This window comes from Sorex fumeus, unplaced genomic scaffold (assembly GCF_029834395.1).
Source record: "Sorex fumeus unplaced genomic scaffold, SorFum_2.1 ptg000021l, whole genome shotgun sequence".
Taxonomy (NCBI): Eukaryota; Metazoa; Chordata; class Mammalia; order Eulipotyphla; family Soricidae; genus Sorex; species Sorex fumeus.
The window spans coordinates 882171-901930 of NW_026606078.1; the positions used below are offsets into that span (position 1 = coordinate 882171).

General features: G+C 39.9%; 1 protein-coding gene across 1 annotated transcript in view; it reads left to right on the forward strand.

Moving 5' to 3' along the window:
• Positions 1 to 19760, forward strand: part of TSNAX (translin associated factor X) — a 49146-nt gene that overhangs the window by 261 nt on the left and 29125 nt on the right. The window contains exons 2-4 of the mRNA XM_056113592.1: positions 335 to 439; positions 2890 to 3004; positions 12200 to 12330. Coding sequence (XP_055969567.1) covers positions 335 to 439; positions 2890 to 3004; positions 12200 to 12330 — 351 coding nt within the window. The remainder of the gene's footprint in view (positions 1 to 334; positions 440 to 2889; positions 3005 to 12199; positions 12331 to 19760) is intronic.

Here is a 19760-nt window from a genome sequence, read left to right on the forward strand (position 1 = left end):
CCCCCTCCCCCCATCCCAGCTACGTTGGCCCGATTTCCATCTCATTTTCTCAAAACCTCGAGATCTATTTTTGATCTTCGTTCCATAATTGCTCCACCTTGTGTTGGATCTAGCTAGGAACCCATTGGTGGAAGCCCGGGTGAGGCGAGGAACCTACCTAAGGTTTGGGGAGAAAAGGCAAGGCCCCCCCGCCCCCCTTCTGTCTGCTGAGAGTGCGTGTAAGGCTAGGGCCTGTAGGTATCTGGTTTTAAGGGAAGGAGGGGGTTTGCCTTTGTTGTGTTTTGTCAAGTCGGTGGAAGAACTCTAGCCAACGTTTTTTTCTCCTCTACGTAAGGAGCAGGAGGGTTCAGGAAAAGGAAGCATGACAATTTTCCACATAACCAGAGGAGAGAAGGGAAGGATGTGAATTCATCTTCACCCGTGATGTTGGCCTTCAAATGTAAGTGCTCCCTAAAGTTGGTTAAGGGATCAACATGGGTTGTAAAGAGTATCATTTAGTCCTGTTGTGTACAAAGAGAACAGCCGCAAGAATGTGAGATGTACGTAACGAGGCCTCGGCGCTTTCTTGGAGGTTTTGCCGTGGTACTGGGTTCGCGATGAAAATCTTGATTACAGATAAAGTTTGTAATCAAGCACGGTTTCACAGGTAAACCTTAATGTCAGACATGTCACAGGGCTGAAAATTGTTGTGTACCTGATATGCGTGCACACATAATTTTTAAAACGTATATTGGTTTTGTTTGCTTACTTAGATTTTGAGACAGGGATGATTGTTTTGACTGCCCGTTGCACAGTGTGGGGAACGTGCATCTAATAGTGAATCACACGTGTGTTTATAATCCCCCACCCCCACCCCATCCCCCACACACCCCCTTCTTATTTGGTTACCTTGGCGGAGTTTTGCCTCATTTCAAAGCCTAATGTAAAGCGGAGTGTTTTGAGTGTTCATCCCTCTACATGGTCCTGGAACATCTCTGAAAGCCGACCCAGCACCATTGGTTGTGACTGCACCTCTCCTCCGTTTTTTCTTTATCTTGTTCTCTATCACCTCTTCCACATCTTATAATTTCTGTAGTTCAGAAATCTGAAAGGGCTTGGTTTTTATTCTAAGTGAAGTTATATGAAGCCTTGTTTGGTGCTGAATGATCTGGAACTGTTGGTCCGCAAATGACCGCACCATTATTTTATCTCATGTTTTGGCATCATCCTTGGTCGGGACTCCGAACAAGATGAAAACACAGCCTCTGTGTCCCACTCTCAAGAGTTGATAGTCTGTTAGTTTTTCTACACTCTGTATTAAAAGTAAGATAAAAAAAAAAAAACCCTGCTTTCTATATAAATTTACAAGGATTCCACCTTTTGAAGAGAAGAGTCTTAAGCAGTATGAAGACATTTTAAAACCCCATAGCACCTACAGTGATACTCAGAAGGGTAAGACTAACCTTTTGAGTAGAGGATATTGTTAACAGCTGTAGTCAGTGGAAAACAGCAGTGGCTCAACTATTCCCCACACTTACACATTCTGACTTCCTATAATAAGCTGCTTTTTTCTAAGTGTATTTTAATGATTTCTGTTTCTGCCTGCTTTTGCCCACATATTTTCTTTAAACATTAAATTGCATTTAGTGCAGTCCCTATATTACCTATCTGGTGAGCTATGTATTTTTTTTTTTTAAAGACCTAGCTCAACTAGAGCTTTCCTTAGAAGCCTTTCTGATTTTTTTTCCTCAGGCAAGCTTGGTGAAAAACATTGCATTCATTCTTTGTCCATTCATCTGTTCAGTCATGAAATATTGAATATTTATTAAGTTCAAGTGTGTGTTAGTAATGGACAGGAAAATGTTATTTACTGCTTTATTGAGCCTTTTGCTTATAGCATATACACATTTAAGTATTTGTTTACATCTCAGTAGATTGATCTTATGGTTATTTAATTTAGTCTTTATAGTATAATTCATAATCATTACATGTTTGTGAAAATATTGAATGCGTGTTCATTGTTTTGAATATTTGCTGAAGTTCTGGCTTGGTTATCTCAGTAATCTTTAAAAGAAAGATGCATTTAGGCACTGATTTGATAAGTAGTTCATTGAAATTGTGTTCTTTTTAAAAAGCATATAAAATACATCTATTGGGTTTTTTCCGTAGGACATGCAGCTTGTTAGGTATTTGGAGTGACAATACCTGAAATAAAGTAGGTACTATGAGAGTACAGTGTCTGTTAGGTATTTCAACAAGTAAGATTTGAAAATTCAGGGAGTTGATGTTTATTAAAATTACAGATTTTTACTCAAAAAATCCAGTTCCTGTTTTGGAGATATTTATATAGTACATAGTAAGAACATTCAAAAACAAAAAGCTTTATATAACTTAGGAGTTAGTTGGAGGCAATCTTTTTGTTGTTTTTATACTTTTGTTTTTGGGCCACATCCAGTGGCTCAGCACTCAGAAATCACTCCTGGCAGGCTTAGGGGCAGATTGGGATGCTGTGGATAGAACCTGGGTTTGCCATGTGCAAGGCAAATGCCCTACCATCTGTACAATTGCCCAAACCCCCCTAGAGGCAGTTTTTTTAAGCAGTTATATGTGATAATTTTGTTTCTGGACTCATGTGTACTACACCAACTATTTCTTGTTATATGTACATATATGCCATGTATATATGTATGTGTTTGTGTGTGTGTGGGGGGGTGCATGTATTTAGTACATAGCTATTTTCTTAAAAGAATTTTTTTTATAACAATTTGTAATTGCTAAGTATTTTTAAAATAAATAAGATGATTTGTCCTTTTTCTGTAGATTGAATTGGTTTATTGTTCATAGTAGTAATACTGATTGGTAGGCTTCAAGTATATAAATTTATTCTTATGGTTCTAATAATATTATTAGCATTTCAGCAGGAACTTGATGCAAGGCATGACAGATATGAAAGACTTGTGAAACTAAGTCGGGATATAACTGTTGAAAGTAAAAGGACAATTTTTCTTCTTCACAGGATTACAAGGTAAGTAAATACCTTTAAAATTTACTAATGGTTGGATTTTATTTGAAATTTGTTTTCTTATGTGTGCATTATAGATGTATATGTGTGTATTCACATATATATAGAATACTGAAAATATTTTGTGAAATCTGGGATTAGAGAACATAGCAGTGGGTAGATTTTGAAAATTCATATTTTTAAGGCAGTGATTTTATATTCTGTTAAGATTAAGATCACTGGAAATAAGTTAAATTTCTTACTGTCTTTACAACTTTTCTTGAATAATTTATGTAAAAATTTCATATTGAATAAATCTGTTTAATTTACCTTCCCATTTATTTTCCATTTGATTGCAAGCTTGCTTTCTGCATCCCAACTATTGAAACACTGACATATTTGCAAAATTCAGTACACTTTTTTGCCCTAAATTTTATTTTACATTTTTGTAATATTATTTTACACTTTTTGAGTAAATTTTTGAAAATTCTTCTCTTTCAGTTCTGTGACATGATTTTGAGATTTCTTTTTCTAGAATTTTACTATTTTATTTTTCTGTCTAGGCTCTGTATATTTAGTAGTGTGTATAAAAGAAACCAATCTAAAATAAGTAGAGGAGGATAGTGAATGAGACAGATTTAGGAATATTTTAATGCATCTGGATATCTCCATATTTCATCTTTGCTTCTTTGTTTACTGCTATATATTTTCTTTGACTAGTTTTTTTTTGTTTCTGTGGTCATATGAAGGAAGAAGTTGTCATCATTGTAATTACATACTACAAATTTCAAATCCTCTAGAATGATACTTGTGATTTGCTTTACATTCTGTATCTTATAGTGTATTTAAGGAACACCAAGTGTAATTAATCATATTTTTATTAAAATATTACAGGGCTGGAGCTCATGTTTTGCGTACAGGAGGCCCGCAGGCACTGCATGATTCCCTGAGCACTGCTGGGTGTGACCTTTAAACAAATATTGCAGTGTTTTTAAATTTAGCAAAATTAACTTATTGTTATGTTTGGGCCATGCCCTTCACCCTGTAGTATTCAGGACTTACTTCCCGACTCTGCTGTTGGGTCATTCCTGAACAGTCTTGAATATGCTCTGGGGACCATGTTGGATGGGAATAATACAAGCTTAAACTTGGATTCAGGCTTACATTATGCAAAGGAGCAAAATTGTTCTATATAATTGTTCTTTATAAATGCTTTTTTTCTTTCGGTAAAAATTGCAATTTTCAAACAGTAATCACTCTTTAACAGTTTTAAAAATAGAACTGTAATAGAAAAAATACCTTAGGAGAGATTACTTTCATAACTTCTTTTTTTTTTTTTTTTTTTTTTTTTTTTTATAATTTATTTATTTATTGAATCACTGTGGGAAAAGTTACAGAGCTTTCGGGTTTAGGTCTCAGTCATGTAGATACCGAACACATTTCCCTTTACCAATACTCATTTTTAACCCCGAACCCCAATAGACCCCCACCTCCCACCCCTCCCAATTCTTGTGAGGCAGATGAGTTCTAGTTAATACTCTATCTACTTTGACTAGATAGATTATTTCGATAGAAGATGCACAACTATTGTTTAGAGCTTACGACCCACTCCCCCCCCCCCCCCAATCAGACATGCTGAAACAGCGTTGTGAAATGATTTGCTTTCTACAACTTGGTTTAAGAATAAAATGAGGTCGCGCGGCCGCTATCGCGGCCGCGCGGTTTTGAATTTCTGCTATTTTACTTATTGACCCTGGAAAAATTTCTATTAAAAGTTAGCTAATTAAGAGATTGGTTTCTGTGCCCTGGAGTCGTGGCCGTGCCGGAGAGCCGCTCGTGGGGGGCAGCTGGCGACCTTGGTGGGGCGTGGGGGACGGCCCACAAAGCCCCCCTTCCCATGAGGTCCCCGCCGCTCCCCCGAGCCCGGCTCAAACCCGCTTTCCACAAGGCTCCCGTGCGGCCGCCATCTTTCTTTCCAGAGAGGAGCAGGCGGGCTGGTCAACGCCCTTCCCCCTCCGGGCAGGCTTGGTGGCGCGGATCAACACAAGTCCATTTGCTTTTCTGCTCCAAGCAGCTGGTTCTCTGTGCTAAGTCCTTGTGCCTCCGGGGCCGTGGCCGTGCCGGAGAGCCGCTCGTGGGGGGCAGCTGGCGACCTTGGTGGGGCGTGGGGGACGGCCCACAAAGCCCCCCTTCCCATGAGGTCCCCGCCGCTCCCCCAGCCCGGCTCAAACCCGCTTTCCACAAGGCTCCCGTGCGGCCGCCATCTTTCTTTCCAGAGAGGAGCAGGCGGGCTGGTCTACTTTCATAACTTCTTATAAATCTTTGTCAATCAGAAAACTGCGCACATTATTTTAAACTTAAAAAAATCCTCAATAATTAAAAAAAATTAGAACAGTAATGCTACTGAGTGAATCAGTCATAATAACCAAAGGTAGCCTCTATGAATGGGATTTCATATTTTTATACTTTGTCTTTCTTATGGGCTGGAGCGATAGCACAGCCAGTAGGGTGTTTGCCTTGCACGCAGCTGACCCGGGTTTGATTCCTCCACCCCCTTGAAGAGCCCGGAAAGCTACTGAGAGTATCTTGCCTGCACGGCAAAGCCTGGCAAGCTCCCCGTGGCATATTCGATATTCCAGAAACATTAACAAGTCTCACAGTTTGTTGTGAGATGTTACTGGTGCTTGTTCGAGCAAGTCGATGAACAACGGGAGGACAGTGCTACAGTGCTACAGTCTTTCTCATAGTTATGGCCATACTGTGCAAATATTTTTTGATTACTAAGAAGTTAACTTAAGGAAAATAATAAACTACGGAAAAATAAAAATTTTATTGAAGAAATCAACCAGAGCATGATAACTACTATTAGTAGATTTAATGATTTTGTTATTGATTGGGGACCACACCTGGCCCTGTACTTATGGGTTACTCCACAGGGGTTTGTGAACTGTGTGGTGCTGCAGGTCAAGGTTGGCTAGATGTGAGGCAACTGTCTTAATCACTGTATTATCTTTCCAGCTCCTACTTTGATGGTTTGTATCTGTCAAGGAATTTTAGTCTTACTTCATAATGCTTTCTTATTTCTGTAGGATGTTTGGTGATGTTTCCTTTCATTCTTGATGTTAGTAATTTGTATTCTCTCTCTTTTCCTGATTGGGGAGACATTTAACAGTCTTATTAATTATTGATCTAAAGGATCTAAAGGATAAGCAATTGGTTTCATTTATATTATGTATTTTTGGTTTCATGTTACATGTATTTCTATTTTCTGGAGCGATAGCACAGCAGGTAAGGTATTTGCCTTGCACACGACTGACATGGCCAACCCAGGTTTGATTCCTCCACCCCTGTGGGAGAGCCCGGCAAGCTACTGAGAGTATCTCGCCCATACAGCAAAGCTTGGCAAGCTACCAGTGACGTATTCAGTATGCCTAAAAAACAGTAACAACAAGTCTCACAATTTGTTGTAGACGTTACTGGTGCCCACTCGAGCAAATCGATGAACAATGGGAGGACAGTGCTACAGTGCTACAGTGCTACAGTGCTTACGCTTAGAATTAATGTTCTTTTTCTAGTTTCTTAAGGTGTAAGCTGAGATCAAAGAAGAAATATAATTTCTTTTTAATACAATCTTGTATTACAAATTTCCCTTTTGAGTATGCTTTTGCTGTAGTCTACATATTTGCATATCTTTTCATTTTCATTCAGTTCAGAATATTTTCTAATTTTTATTTAGATTTTATCTCTGACCAATGTTATATTATTTCTAAACATGAAGATTTTCTAGACATCCTTCCCTTACTGATTCCATTGTAGTCAGAGGATATACTTTCTAGGATTTGAATCCTTTTGAATTGCCTGAGGTTTGGCCCAGAATGTGGTCTATGTGGGAAAAATGTTTTTTTTAAAGTATATATTCTGCTTTTGTGTGTATTATTGTGTAAATACCAGGTTGGTAGGTTATGTATGCCATTGTCTGCATATTACAAGTTTTCTGTAGAGTTATATTAGTTATTGAGAGGGCTAAAATTGCGGATTTGTCTCTATATTTTTATCTGTCTGTAATTTGAAGGCCTCTTATTTGCTGTATTTATGTTTAGGATTTCTGCATTCACTTGCCCTTTTGTCATTGTGATAGTCCTTGGAAATAACATTTTGCAAAATTGGCTTTCTTCATGGAGGTACTGGTTTTCTTTTGAAAGAGCAGGGTTATGTTTCCTCAAATGATATATTAGCAATATTATAAAATTTTGGGTATATGGTTTTACTCCTTTTTGTATATGTAAGTAGTCACATCTATCACCAAAGTTTGCACTTGAGTTTAATGCTCTATCCTTTCCTCATACCCCAGGATATGTATTTTTGTCCTTTTATTTATTTTAAATTTTATTTATTTACTATTTATTGGGGCTGGAGCGATAGCACAGCGGGTAGGGCGTTCGCCTTACACGCGGCCAACATGGCCGACCCGAGTTCGATTCCTCCGCCCCTCTCGGAGAGCCCGGCAAGCTACCGAGAGTATTCGATATGCCAGACACAGTAACAACAAAGTCTCCAATGGAGACGTTACTGGGCCCGCTCGAGCAAATCGACGATCAACGGGAGGGCCTTTACCTTTACCTTTACTATTTATTATTTTTATAAACTTGTTCACAATAATTTGTTACATTTAATATTCCAACATCAGTCCCATCACCATTACACCTTCCTACCACCACCATATTTTGAATGCTTCCATTCCTTCCCCCAAAGCCTGACCCCCCAAAGCAGGACCTAAATTATTTTATATTGCTTGTTTTGAATAATCCACTAAAAATAATGCAAAAAGTTTCCTTAGGGGAAAGTGTGTGAAGATTGTACTTGACCCTGAAGTCATTAAATCCTTGATATATCAGTGGTGTAGAATATGAGATGTTCAGGAATTCTAAAATTTAACTTTTTTTTTTTTCCTTTTTGGGTGACCCCCAGCAATGCACAGGAGTTACTCCTGGCTTATGCACTCAGGAATTACTCCTGGTGGTGCTCGGGGGACTATATGGGATGCTGGGAGTCAAAACCAGGTTGGCTGTGTGCAAGGTAAACACCCTACCCACTGTGCTATTGCTCCAGCCCCAATTCTAAAATTTTAAATACCGTGGTACAGCTGAGGTGAATTTAAATTTTTTTTTTTTAACTGAATGTGACTTTGGGGTCCAGAGGCATCTTTGCAGCGTGTTGCTCATTTTGCTCTCTTCTGAGAGATTTATTTGTGAGTCTGGATCATGGCCGTTAATGAGCTTAGATGGCACCAGAGGCAGTTTGTGGGCAGGAGTGACTGCCAGGCTACTGAAAGCACAGAGAGATGTGGGGAGGTCGCCCATTCCCAACTCCATGCGAGCCTGGAGATTTTGGTCACAAGTCCTTCATACCTGGGTTTTTTTTGGCAGATTCACTTATGGATGAGGCTTGTTTGAGCCTTTGGAAGTTAGCCATGAGCATGGCAGGATTGAGTTCTGGACGTTTTCAGGTATCGGGGCTCTATTGGGGCAGGTGGGAGGGGTCTCACCCTCCCCGCTCCGGATTGCCCTCGTTGAGAAAGCCTGGTGCAGGGTCCAGGGGCATCTTTGTGGTGTGTTGGGCAGAAGTGATAGCACAGCGGTAGGCCGTTTGCCTTGCATGCAGCCAGCCCGGCTGAGCCGGGTTTGATTGCTCCGCCCCTCTTGGAGAGCCTGGCAAGTTACCGAGAGTATCTTGCCTGCCTGGCAAGCTACCGGTGACATATTCAATATGCCAAACACAGTAACAATAAGTCTCAAAACGGAGACGTTACTGGGCCTGCTCGAGCAAATCAATGAACAACGGGAGGACAGTGTTTATTTGTTTGTTTGCTCTTGTTGCTGGCTTTGAAGAAATTCAATTCTGAGTCTTGTCCTTTTATTTTTATGTTTCTGTGTTTGAAGTGTATTTCTTCTCTCTCTCTCTCTCTCTCTCTCTCTCTCCTCCCCTCTGTCTCTCTCTGTCTCTCCCCCCCCCCGTGTGTGTGTGTGTGTGTGTGTGTGTGTGTGTTGTCCATTCTCACAGTTTTAACATTTGAAACACTGTGAAAATGGTTAAAGCATTTACATTTTATGTCTGGGAGATAGTATAGTGGTTAAAGCACATCCCAGGGTTCAATTACCATATGATCCCCAAGCATCACTGGGTGCATCCATCCTTCTGCACCACTAGGTGTGTCTCTGCACTGTTGGAGTGGGGTTTCTTAAGTAATCCCCAGCACTATAGAATCAGCAGCATTGCATCCTTGGGTTCTTGCATTGAGTCATTGGTTCGTTTGACCAGGAATTGCTGGTGGGGCCTCTCTGAGCATTGCATGAGATTCCTGCTCCCCTCCCCCCAAAAAATCACTTCTGTTATGTGATTATTAAAACATGGTTGGATTTACATGTACATCTGTTGCCCCTTTCTGCCTTATTTTGGCAATTTTTTTTTCATTTTACCTTATATGTTGATTTAATCACTGCACCTGTTTTGTTTAACAACATTTCAAATAGATTCACTCAACATTACCTGGGAAATAAGTATTAAGTAATCATTGTGGAACGTGCATAAAAGAATCCACACACACACACACGGCCGCATCCAGCTATGGGAAAGAGTTATGAGTGGGGGGTGAGAGGATCACTCCCAGTGATAAGATACTTGGCCCACTGATATTTAGCCCCATGGTACAACTGACTATTCACTGCTTTTTAGTATTCCGGCCTAGCACTGGGTTACCATTGCTACTCCTGATAGTGTTTCGGGTACCATGTGGTGCCATGGGTCAAATTCTGTACTGTGCACAAAATGTTCATGGGCTCCTTCCCAGTGAGCCACATCCCCTACCCCTTATGCTACTTTTTTGATACATGTTACTTCTGTATTTGCTATAATCCATACCATATTTGATTATTTTTACCTTAAGCAGTATGATTTAAAGAAGTAAATGTTGTTTATCCCCACAGTTACCACTTCTGATATTCTTCATTGCTTTGTTTGCATATATACATAATATATGTATATATATATATTTATGTTATATATACTGTCTTTCTGGTTCCTTGTTGTTTTCTTACCCATTTTGTTTGGGAAGGCCACATCCAGCAGTGCTCAGGCTATGCTCCTGGCTCTGTGCTCATGTATCACTTCTAACACTGCTCATGGAACTCGAAAATGCGGTGCTGGGAATCAAACCCAGGTCTTCTGTGAGCAAAGCAAGTGCCCTAACCCTTATCCTATGGCTCTTTTTTTTTTTTTTTTTTTTTTTTTGCCTTTTAGGTCATACCCGACAATACACAGGGTTTACTCCTGGCTTTGCACTTAAGAGTTACTTCTTGCGGTGCTCAGGGGACCATATGGGATTCTGGGAATTGAACCCAGGTTGACCGCGTGCAAGGCAAACCCCCTACCTGCTGTAGTATCTCTCCAGTCCCACCTTTTACTCTTTTTAATCTAAAATACTCTTTAGCATTCTTTTATAATATTAGACTGCTGATTGTGAATCAACTGTTTCTCGATTTCTGTTAGGTATAAAGGTTATCCTGTTACTTACTGGGATGAGTGGATTGTTTTTCAGTCTTGGGTAGTTTCCTTAGAGACGTACACTTATCAGAATTCAGATAAACATTTTAGTAGTTTCCTTTTGTATATCTATGAAAAATCAATCTCTCACTTGCTCTTTACTCTTCCCCTTTTCCCTGAAAAATTTTAGCCATCTTTATTCCCTTGAATTTCCAACTCCTATCATCTGACAGATAGGCAAAGTCTAATGTTTTTTCATTCCTGCACCTTAACTTGGAAACTCTCTGGGAAGATAGAAGGGCAGTTCAGTAGAGGGACAGCTTTTCTTAGTCGAGTGTCTGAAAACCATTTTTCAAAAATACTTTTTATATTTTTTGTGGGCTGGAGCGATAGCACAGCCGTTGGGAGTTCGGCCTTGCACGCAGCTGACCCGGGTTTGATTCCTCCGCCTCTCTCGGAGAGCCTGGCAAGCTACTGAGAGTATCATGCATGCACAGCAAAGCCTGGCAAGCTCCCCGTGACTTATTCGATATGCCAAACACAGTAGCAACAAGTCTCACAATGGAGATATTACTGGTGCCTGCTCTATCAAATTGATGAACAACGGGAGGACAGTGCTATAGTGCTGTATTGTTTGTACGTGTACATATGTATTTATTATTTTTTGTTTCAGTAGGAGGATAACTTAGGCTGAAAACAGACAACAGATGTCATTTACTTATGAACGTGATTTTTCTTACAGTTAGAATATTACACATGAAAGTTTTTTTTTAAATTGAATCACCATGGATAGTTACAAAGCTTTCATGATTTTCAGTCATAAAATGATTGAAAATGGTTGACTGTGGAGGCCACCCATCCCTCCACCAACTTTCCACATTTTCCACCACCAATGTCCCTCGTATTTCTCCCACCACCCTCATGTGACCGCATCCCTGCCTTTGTGGCAGATAATTTTCTTCTTACTCTCTACTTGGGGCATTATGGTTTGCAATACAGTTACTGAGAGGCCATCATGTTTGGTTCTTTTTCAACTTTCAGCTCACATCTCCCATCCCGAGCGTTCCCGCCAACCATCATGGACTTAGTGATCTCTTCTCTATCTCAGCTGCCTTCTCCCCCAGCTTAAGAGGGGCAGCCCTCCAACCATGGAGCAATCTTCCTGGCCCTTGTCTCTTCTGTCCCTGGGTGTTAGTCTCATATTTTGTTACTTTATATTCCACAAATGAGTGCAGTCATTCTATGTTTGTCCTTCTCTTTCCGACCCATTTCAGTTAGCATGATACTTTCCATGTCCATTCACTTAGAAGCAGATATGAAAGGTTTTTTTATTTTGAGTCAGTCATGCTCAGGACATACTCTCAGCTTTACGCTCAGCAGTTGCTCTTCGCAGTGCTCATGATTATATATTAAATGTTGGCAATTGGGTATGGGTGGTTGTTGTGCGAAGCATGCACTCAATCTGTTCAGCTATCTTCCTGGCCCTACATACAAGTTTTGTATAGTTTTTACATTATTGTGTGTTATATCATGGCATCTTTTCTGTTTTATGTGCTTTGAATAAAATTGTGGTATGATTTTGTGTTAAGCTTTGTGTTAATTGGTATTTAGATATTTTACTGTTTCGCTCTCAAAACACCTGGCTCATGTACTTAGTGGTTTCCAATGTTTTGATTTTAGTGAGCCTGATATGGAAGAAATTCTAACTGAATCAGAAATTAAATTGGATGGTGTCAGACAGAAGATATTTCAGGTTGCTCAGGAACTTTCAGGAGAAGACATGCATCAATTCCATAGAGCCATTACTATGGGTAAGTTTGTTTCAGTGGTAACTTTTTTCATAGTATGTTATGATTTATGTGTGAAGCTTGGTGACTATTATTGCCTTTAAAAATAGCACTTAAGTAGGAGTGATATTACAGGACTGAAGGTTCATGCCTTGCCTACAGCTGACTTGGTTTGATCTTCAGAATGTTATTCAAATGTTCCCTAAGCCTTGCTGGGTTGACTGTGGAGGCCACAAGCACTATAGTACTTGAGCGTTGCTGCATCCTCCCATTGAATCACTGGCCAGGTTGGCCAAGATTTGCTAGGAGTGTTCTCATACCTCTTGACCACTAATGGGAACAACCCCTGAGCATAGAACAAGGTGTGTTCTCACTACTTTCCCCCAAAATAAAGGAAAAGGAAGGAGGGAACCAAGTGGTATTGGGAAGTAGACCTAGACCCCTGTGCATTTAGCTCATATGTCTGCCACAAAAAGAATTTAAGTTTCTTTTTCCTTTGTTGCAGTGTCTGGGTACTGTGCATACTTGTAGTGCTCCCATACTTGGTTGCTCTGCTTACCAGAGATTGCAAACTTTTAAGTTGTGATGCTCATTCACGTGCTATTGGTCACACACCTCTTAATTAAAATGTTCCAAATTACTTGATTTGTGGTTCAGTGGAGACCACATTTGTTTGTGGTGTTCTGTTGTTTGGGTTCCCAAGTAATGGTGTTGCTAGGATTGTACTCATAGCCTCAGGCCTGCAAGGCAGACACTGTCCACAAATCTTATTACAGATCTCAGAAAAATAGATGTTTCTTGTCTTGTTTTGTGTTAAGGCCATACTTGGGCACACTCTGGCCATACTCAGGACTTATTCATGGCTCAATGCTCAGGGATCACTCCTGGTGGTCATGGGGGAACCACACTGGATGCTGGGATTGAACCTGGGTCTGTTGTGTGCAATGCACTTGCCCTACTCAAAGTATTATCACTCCAGCCTCAAGATAGATTCTTTTTTGCCCTTGATTTGCTAGGAGTGTTCTCATGCCTCTTGACCACTAATGGGAACAACCCCTGAGTTGTTCAGTACCTGACGATACTCAGAAATTTCTCTTGGCTTTGTGCTCAGAAATTACTCCTGGCGTTGGTCGGGAGACTATATGGGATACAAGGGATCGAACTCAGGTCAGCCATATACAAGGAAGATACATATTGTTAATGGGACAAAAAATTAACTGCTAAAGGAAAAATGTATCAGTTGAATTTTTATTTATTTATTTATTTTTCTTTTTGGGTCACACCCAGCGATGCTCAGGGGTTATTTCTGGCTCTGCACTCAGGAATTATTCCTGGCGGTGCTTGGGGGATCATATGGGATGCCAGGGATTGAACCCAGGTCGGCTGCGTGCAAGGCAAACGCCCTACCTGCTGTGCTATCACTCCGGCCCCTCAGTTGAATTTTTAAAAGAAATTCTCTTTATCAGAATTAAGAAATGTCTTTTTTAAAGCATTAAGAAAGCAAAAACTAGGGGCTGGAACACTAGAACAGTGGGTAGGTTGCTTGCCTTACATGTGGTTGATCTAGATTCCATTCCCTTCAACCCTGCCAGAGGGCCCAAAAAAAACAAAAGCTGAAAAAACTCAAAAAAGAAAATAAAAAGCAAACTGAAATATGAGAGAAAACATTTAAATATGTACATTAAAAGACAGTATATAAATCAGCAAGAAACAAAAAATGGGGCCATAGAGATTGTCTGGCAGGTAGGGCACTTGCACTGCACGCAGTGAATCTGGGTTCGGTCCCCAGTACACCATATGGTTCCCTGAGCCCATCAGCAGTGACCTTTGGGTAAGCTCTGAGCAACACCAGGTGTGGCCCAAAAACCAAAAAAAATTGAAAAAAGTAAAATAGACAAACTTGAGACTTCAAAAAATGGGAATACTCAAATGATTGGTAAACATATGTAAAGGTGCGCAACATTTTTTAATTTTTTAATTTTTTTTTTGCTTCACTCAGCCAGTATTCACTCCTGACTCAGCACTCAGAAACCTCTCCTACTAAGCTGGGAGGACCATACAGGATTCTAGGGATTGAACCTGGATAGACTGTGTACATTGCAAGCCCCTTTCACTCTATGTTATATCTCAGGCCCCTCTCCATTCATTATTTACTGGTATAATGCAAAGTAGAACCACAGTAAAATGCAGTTCATTTAGTAGTAGGACTAAACTATTAAACTGATGTTAACACTTAGAAAATTTAAGTGTTAACAATCTAAACAGTTGTTCCAGGCGTACAGTGTTCCATCACCAGTCCCACCACTATTGTGACCTTCCCTTTACCAGTGTTCCCAGTCTCGTCCCACCCCCAGCCTGCTCCTTTAGTAGGTGTAAAACAAGTTTATTACATAGCACTGTAGCACTGTCCTCCTGTTGTTCATCGATTTGCTTGAGCGGGCACAAGTAATGTCTCCATTGTGAGACTTCTTGTTACTGTTTTTGGCATATTGAATACATCACAGGGAGCTTTCCAGGCTCTGCTGTATGGGCGGGATACTCTCAGTAGCTTGCTGGCTCTCCGAGAGGGGTGGAGGAATGAACCCAGGTTGGCCACATGCTAGGCAAATGCCCTACCTGCTGTGCTATTGCTTCAGCCCAGTTTATTACATATTAAACATATTATTTGCTCGAAGAAAACTTAGGGGAATGGCAAATGCATTAATCAGACAATAAAAGTCAATTTGTGGTGATTTCTATGATATTTATCTACATGAATGAAGAAATTAAAGTAATTTAATATGATATATACCTACTCTTATTTACATAAATAAGTTCTCAACTTTTTTATCTAAAATAAATTACATTGGGGGCAGAGTGATATTACAGTTTATCCTAAAAAAGGGAACATGGAAAAGACTACGAAGACTTGGCACATTGAACGCTAATTCATTATTAAAAATATATAAAATCCCTTGCAAGTTAGGAGTCAACATTCCTTAATCTAGTAGATGACAACCATAAGCATCATGAGTGAATGCCATGAATGCCATACTCAGTGACACATCCTTGGAAGTTCGTCCTGTCTTTAAGAAAGCTGCTTTAACACTTCTTCTAAAACTGATTTTAAGGCTATGAATTCCCACGCTGTTGTCTGTTCCTGAAGCTTTATATTGCTCTTTCAAAGCTGAACGAGAATCTAGCTGTTCAGAGTATTCTTAGTGTGGTGTTCATTTGTTTTTTTTTGTTCTGTATTCCTTCATTTCCTTATGGCTTATTGAGTTTCAATTACAGATCTACTGTGACTCATATACAAATTGCCTTCCTGATCTCACCACTTTTGTTATCTGTCTCTATATTCAGAATTTTTCATTTTGATTGTAATATGTCTTAGAATTTTCCTACTTGGATTTATTTTTGCCAGGACCCTTTGGGCCTTCTTGGATCTTGGTGTCTGTAATCCTTGAGTCTAGGAAATTCCTATGATTTAAATATTGTTCATCTAGTTTGCCTTCCTGTTTTTCCTGGATCTGATGATTCTTATATTGTTCCTCCTTTGCTCATCCCATAGTTCTCTGGTATGCTCTTCATTTCTTTTCAGACTGATTTCCACCTTTTGTTGTTTGTTAGCAGTTTCCTTTATCTCATCCTGGAGCTCCTTGATCTTTTGCTCAGATACTGTTCAGAGCTTCTATCAAGTGTTTTAAATCACCCACCATGACTGTCATTTTCTCATTTCAGCACTCATTCTGATTTCTGCATTGCTGATTTCGCTGACTCTCTGTGTTGGTTGATGCTGTTTGAGCCCTCTGTGTTATTATTTTCACCCAGTGAGATTGGTGGACTTCTACATGTCTTCCCTCTTGAGCTTGCTATTCTCCTATAATAGTGGTTTGAGTAGTGCGGAATGAGGAGGAGCTATCAGATGGCCATATAAGCAGTCAGGCAGTTAAGGAGTTGTGGATCTGGGAGTTTGGGTGTGGGCGCTGGTGGACCTAGCTGGAAAGGGGAAGAATCTGTTCACTCCCATTCTCAAAAGTCCAGAGAAGCCAGCTGAGCTTTGATTGATCTACCTGGAGAGGAGTTGTGGAGCTAGGTCCATTGTTATGGCAGAATTAAGGTGTGGGGGCTCTTAATCTTATTTTCTGTTTTTTTCTGTTTCATTATGCGTTACATCATCATAAAAATAAATGATAATGTAATATAATGAAAACTTCCCTAAAAGCCCTTTCTGAATTCAATTCATGGTTAAAATTTCATATTTTTATAAAATATGTATGTATACATTCCACAGTGTTGGTGCCCTGTTTTACATCTCATTTTTCATGTTTACATAAAACTTCCAATTTTTTATTACTCCATAGTTAAACCTAAATACGTGACAGTTAAATGGTTACCCAAATAACTGATAGGGTACTTTAACTTTGCTTTTTTATACTTTGTTTATTTTGGGCCATATCCAGTTGTGCTCAGGGCCTACTCCTGGTTCTGTGATCAGGGTACACTCACAGTGGTGTTCAGGAGACCATATGTTGTGCTGGGGAACCAACCTCCTTAGCTTTGTGCTCTCTCTCTGACCCCTACCTATGTTTTATGTGGCACAGTAATCTATTATGTAAATGTTCTTCATTCATCAGTGAATAAACTATAAGGAAAGAGTTTAAGGGCAAAGGCCATATAAATAGTGGTAGAAAAGAAAGCTATAAAGTTTTACTTGGCTTTTAGGAAAAAATAGGAGTGGACCCAAAAAAGTCAAAAAGAACATTTCAGTAGATTCTGACTGTTTGAGGGGTAGGGAGGGGGAGTATGGTTGATTTGTCACACATCCCATGGTGCTTAGGGGCTATTCCTGGCTCTATAATCAGGCACTTGTGGGAATGACCAAGTTTGCAGTGCTTGGTTGGACACATGTAAGGCAAAAGTCTGAACACCTGTTCTATCTTTTCTGACTCTATTAATGATTAGGTTTCAGTCATACAGTGTTCCAGTACCCATCCTTCCAGTGTACATTTTCCAGCACCAGTGTCTCCCAGGTTCCCTCCCATAACTCCCCAACCCCACCCTCCAGCCTTCCTCTGTGGCAGGTGCTTTGCTTTTCTCTTTCTGTCTCTCTGTTTCGGCCTCTGTCTCTTTCTCTCTTACTCTGTCTCCTTTTGGGCACTGTGGTTTGAAATATCCCAAACCTATTGTGTTAAAACTCAGTTCTTGTCTAGCATGATCATTCCCTACTATTATTGTCATACTGGACTCCTCTATCTTACCTACCCTGTGCATGTATGGTTGATTTCAACCATTGAGCAGTCCCCCAACCCCTATTTTCCCTGGCCATGGATATTAGTCGTCTACTATATATTTTTTTTACATACCAAAAAATGAATGCAGTCATTCTATATCTGTCCCTCTCTTTCTGACTCAGTTTACTCAGCTTGATACTCTCCATGTCCATTTATAGGAAAATTTCATGACAGTCCATTTTGATCTGACTTTTGTGCCTGATGTTAGAAGTCTGAATCCATTTTTTGCATGTAGCTGTCCAGTTTTGCTTGCACCACTTGTTAAAAAGGCTTCCCTTGCTCCACTTCATATGTCTTTCTCCCTTATCAAAGATTAAATGATCATCAATTTTGAGAGTGTGTGTCTGGATAATCAACACTATTTCACTGGTCTATGGGTCTGTCTTTATTCCAATACCATGCTGTTTTAATGACTACTGCTTTGTAGTACAGTTTGAAGTTGGGAAAGGTGATGCCATTCATCTTCTTTTTTCCAAGAATTGTTTTAGCTATTGTGGGGGTTTATTATTCAGTATGAATTTCAAGAGTGTTTGATCAATTTCTTTGCTTTTTGTGGGGGGCCGGGCAAGCTACCGAGAGTATTGGATATGCCAGACACAGTAACAACAAAAAGTCTCCAATGGAGACGTTACTGGGCCCGCTCGAGCAAATCGACGATCAACGGGAGGGCCTTTACCTTTACCTTTACCTTTGTGGGAGGGGGTCACAATCAGCCATGCACAGGGGTTACCTCCTAGCTTTGCACTCAGGAATTACTCCTGGCGGTACTCAGGGAACTATATGGATGCAGGGACTCGAACCCAGGTCAGCTGTGTGCAAGGCAAATGCCCTACCTGCAGTACTATCGTTCCAGCCCCTCAATTTCTTTGAAAATTGTCATGGGTATCCTTATAGGGACCACATTAATTTGTGTAATGCTTTGTGAAGTGTGTCCATTTTGACAATGCTAATTCTCCCAATCCATGAGCTGGGATTGTGTCTCCATTTCCTTATATTTGCTTTTATTTCTTGAAGCAGTGTTTTGTAGTTTTCTTTGTACAGGTCCTTTCCCCTTAAGGACCTGTGTCCCACAAGGTCTGGTAACTCATATCCTCATTCTCATTTGTTTCTAGGACTCTTGATTTCTTCCTTGATTTGTTCCCTAACCCACTGGTTGTTCAGCAATGAGCAGTTTAATTTCCAGGTGTTTAATTTGATTCTCTATATCTGTGTGTGATTAATTTCTATCACCAGTGCAGAGTGGTCTGAAAAGATAGTTGGTACAATTTCTGTCTTTTTGATTTTATTGAGGCACGTTATGTGGTATGTTTTCTGACCCAGAATATCTTGGAAAATGTTTCGTGTGCACTGGAGAAGAATGTGTATTCGGCTATTGGGGAATGCTCGTTTGGGCACCTTAGCCGAGGAGGGATCTTCCAGCTCATTGTTGCTGCTCACTTGGCATGCTGCCCTGGAGGCCACATGCTGAATATTTTTGTTTATTATTTGTTTCTTTTCTTTAGAGTGCCTACTTGGGGATTAAAATGTAAGGATACCTTAATTTCACTTTTCTGTAAGAAGTCTTTAAAATGAAGGTTTTTTTTTCTTTAAGAAATAAAGCAATCAAATAAAGAGATATTTAGATTTAAATTTTGCTAACAGTTTTTTAATTTTTTTTTATTTGGGGGCTACACCCAGTGGTCATCAGGGGTTACTCCAGGCTCAGTCAGCACTCGGGAATCACTGTTGTTGGGCTTGGGGGATCATAAGGGATGCCAGGCATCAAAACCCTGGTCAGCCATGTCTAAGGCTAATACTCTACCTGCTGTAATATTGCTCTGGCCTTTCCTGACATTTTTTAAAAATTAAAATTAGGTTGTTTATAATTTGAATAGTCTTAACAATATGATGCTTATGAATAGTTTTATGCTTGTAATTGCTAAATGCTTGTTTTGGTGTTACTCCAAATAGTTGTTCTTTTTTTTGACTTGAAGATAAAACAATTCTGGCATTGAACTAAAGGAGTTCTATGTTTTTCCTCATTAAGAATAGTGCTAATGGCATGCAGAGCATTTCCCGAAGGGATACTTGTGTGAGTGCAAACATTGAGTATCTTACTAATAATTGAATAACAACAAAAAGTTCAGTCTGTTTTCCACACATTTCTTATCAGAATAGATTACAGATTGTCTCAAGGGATGG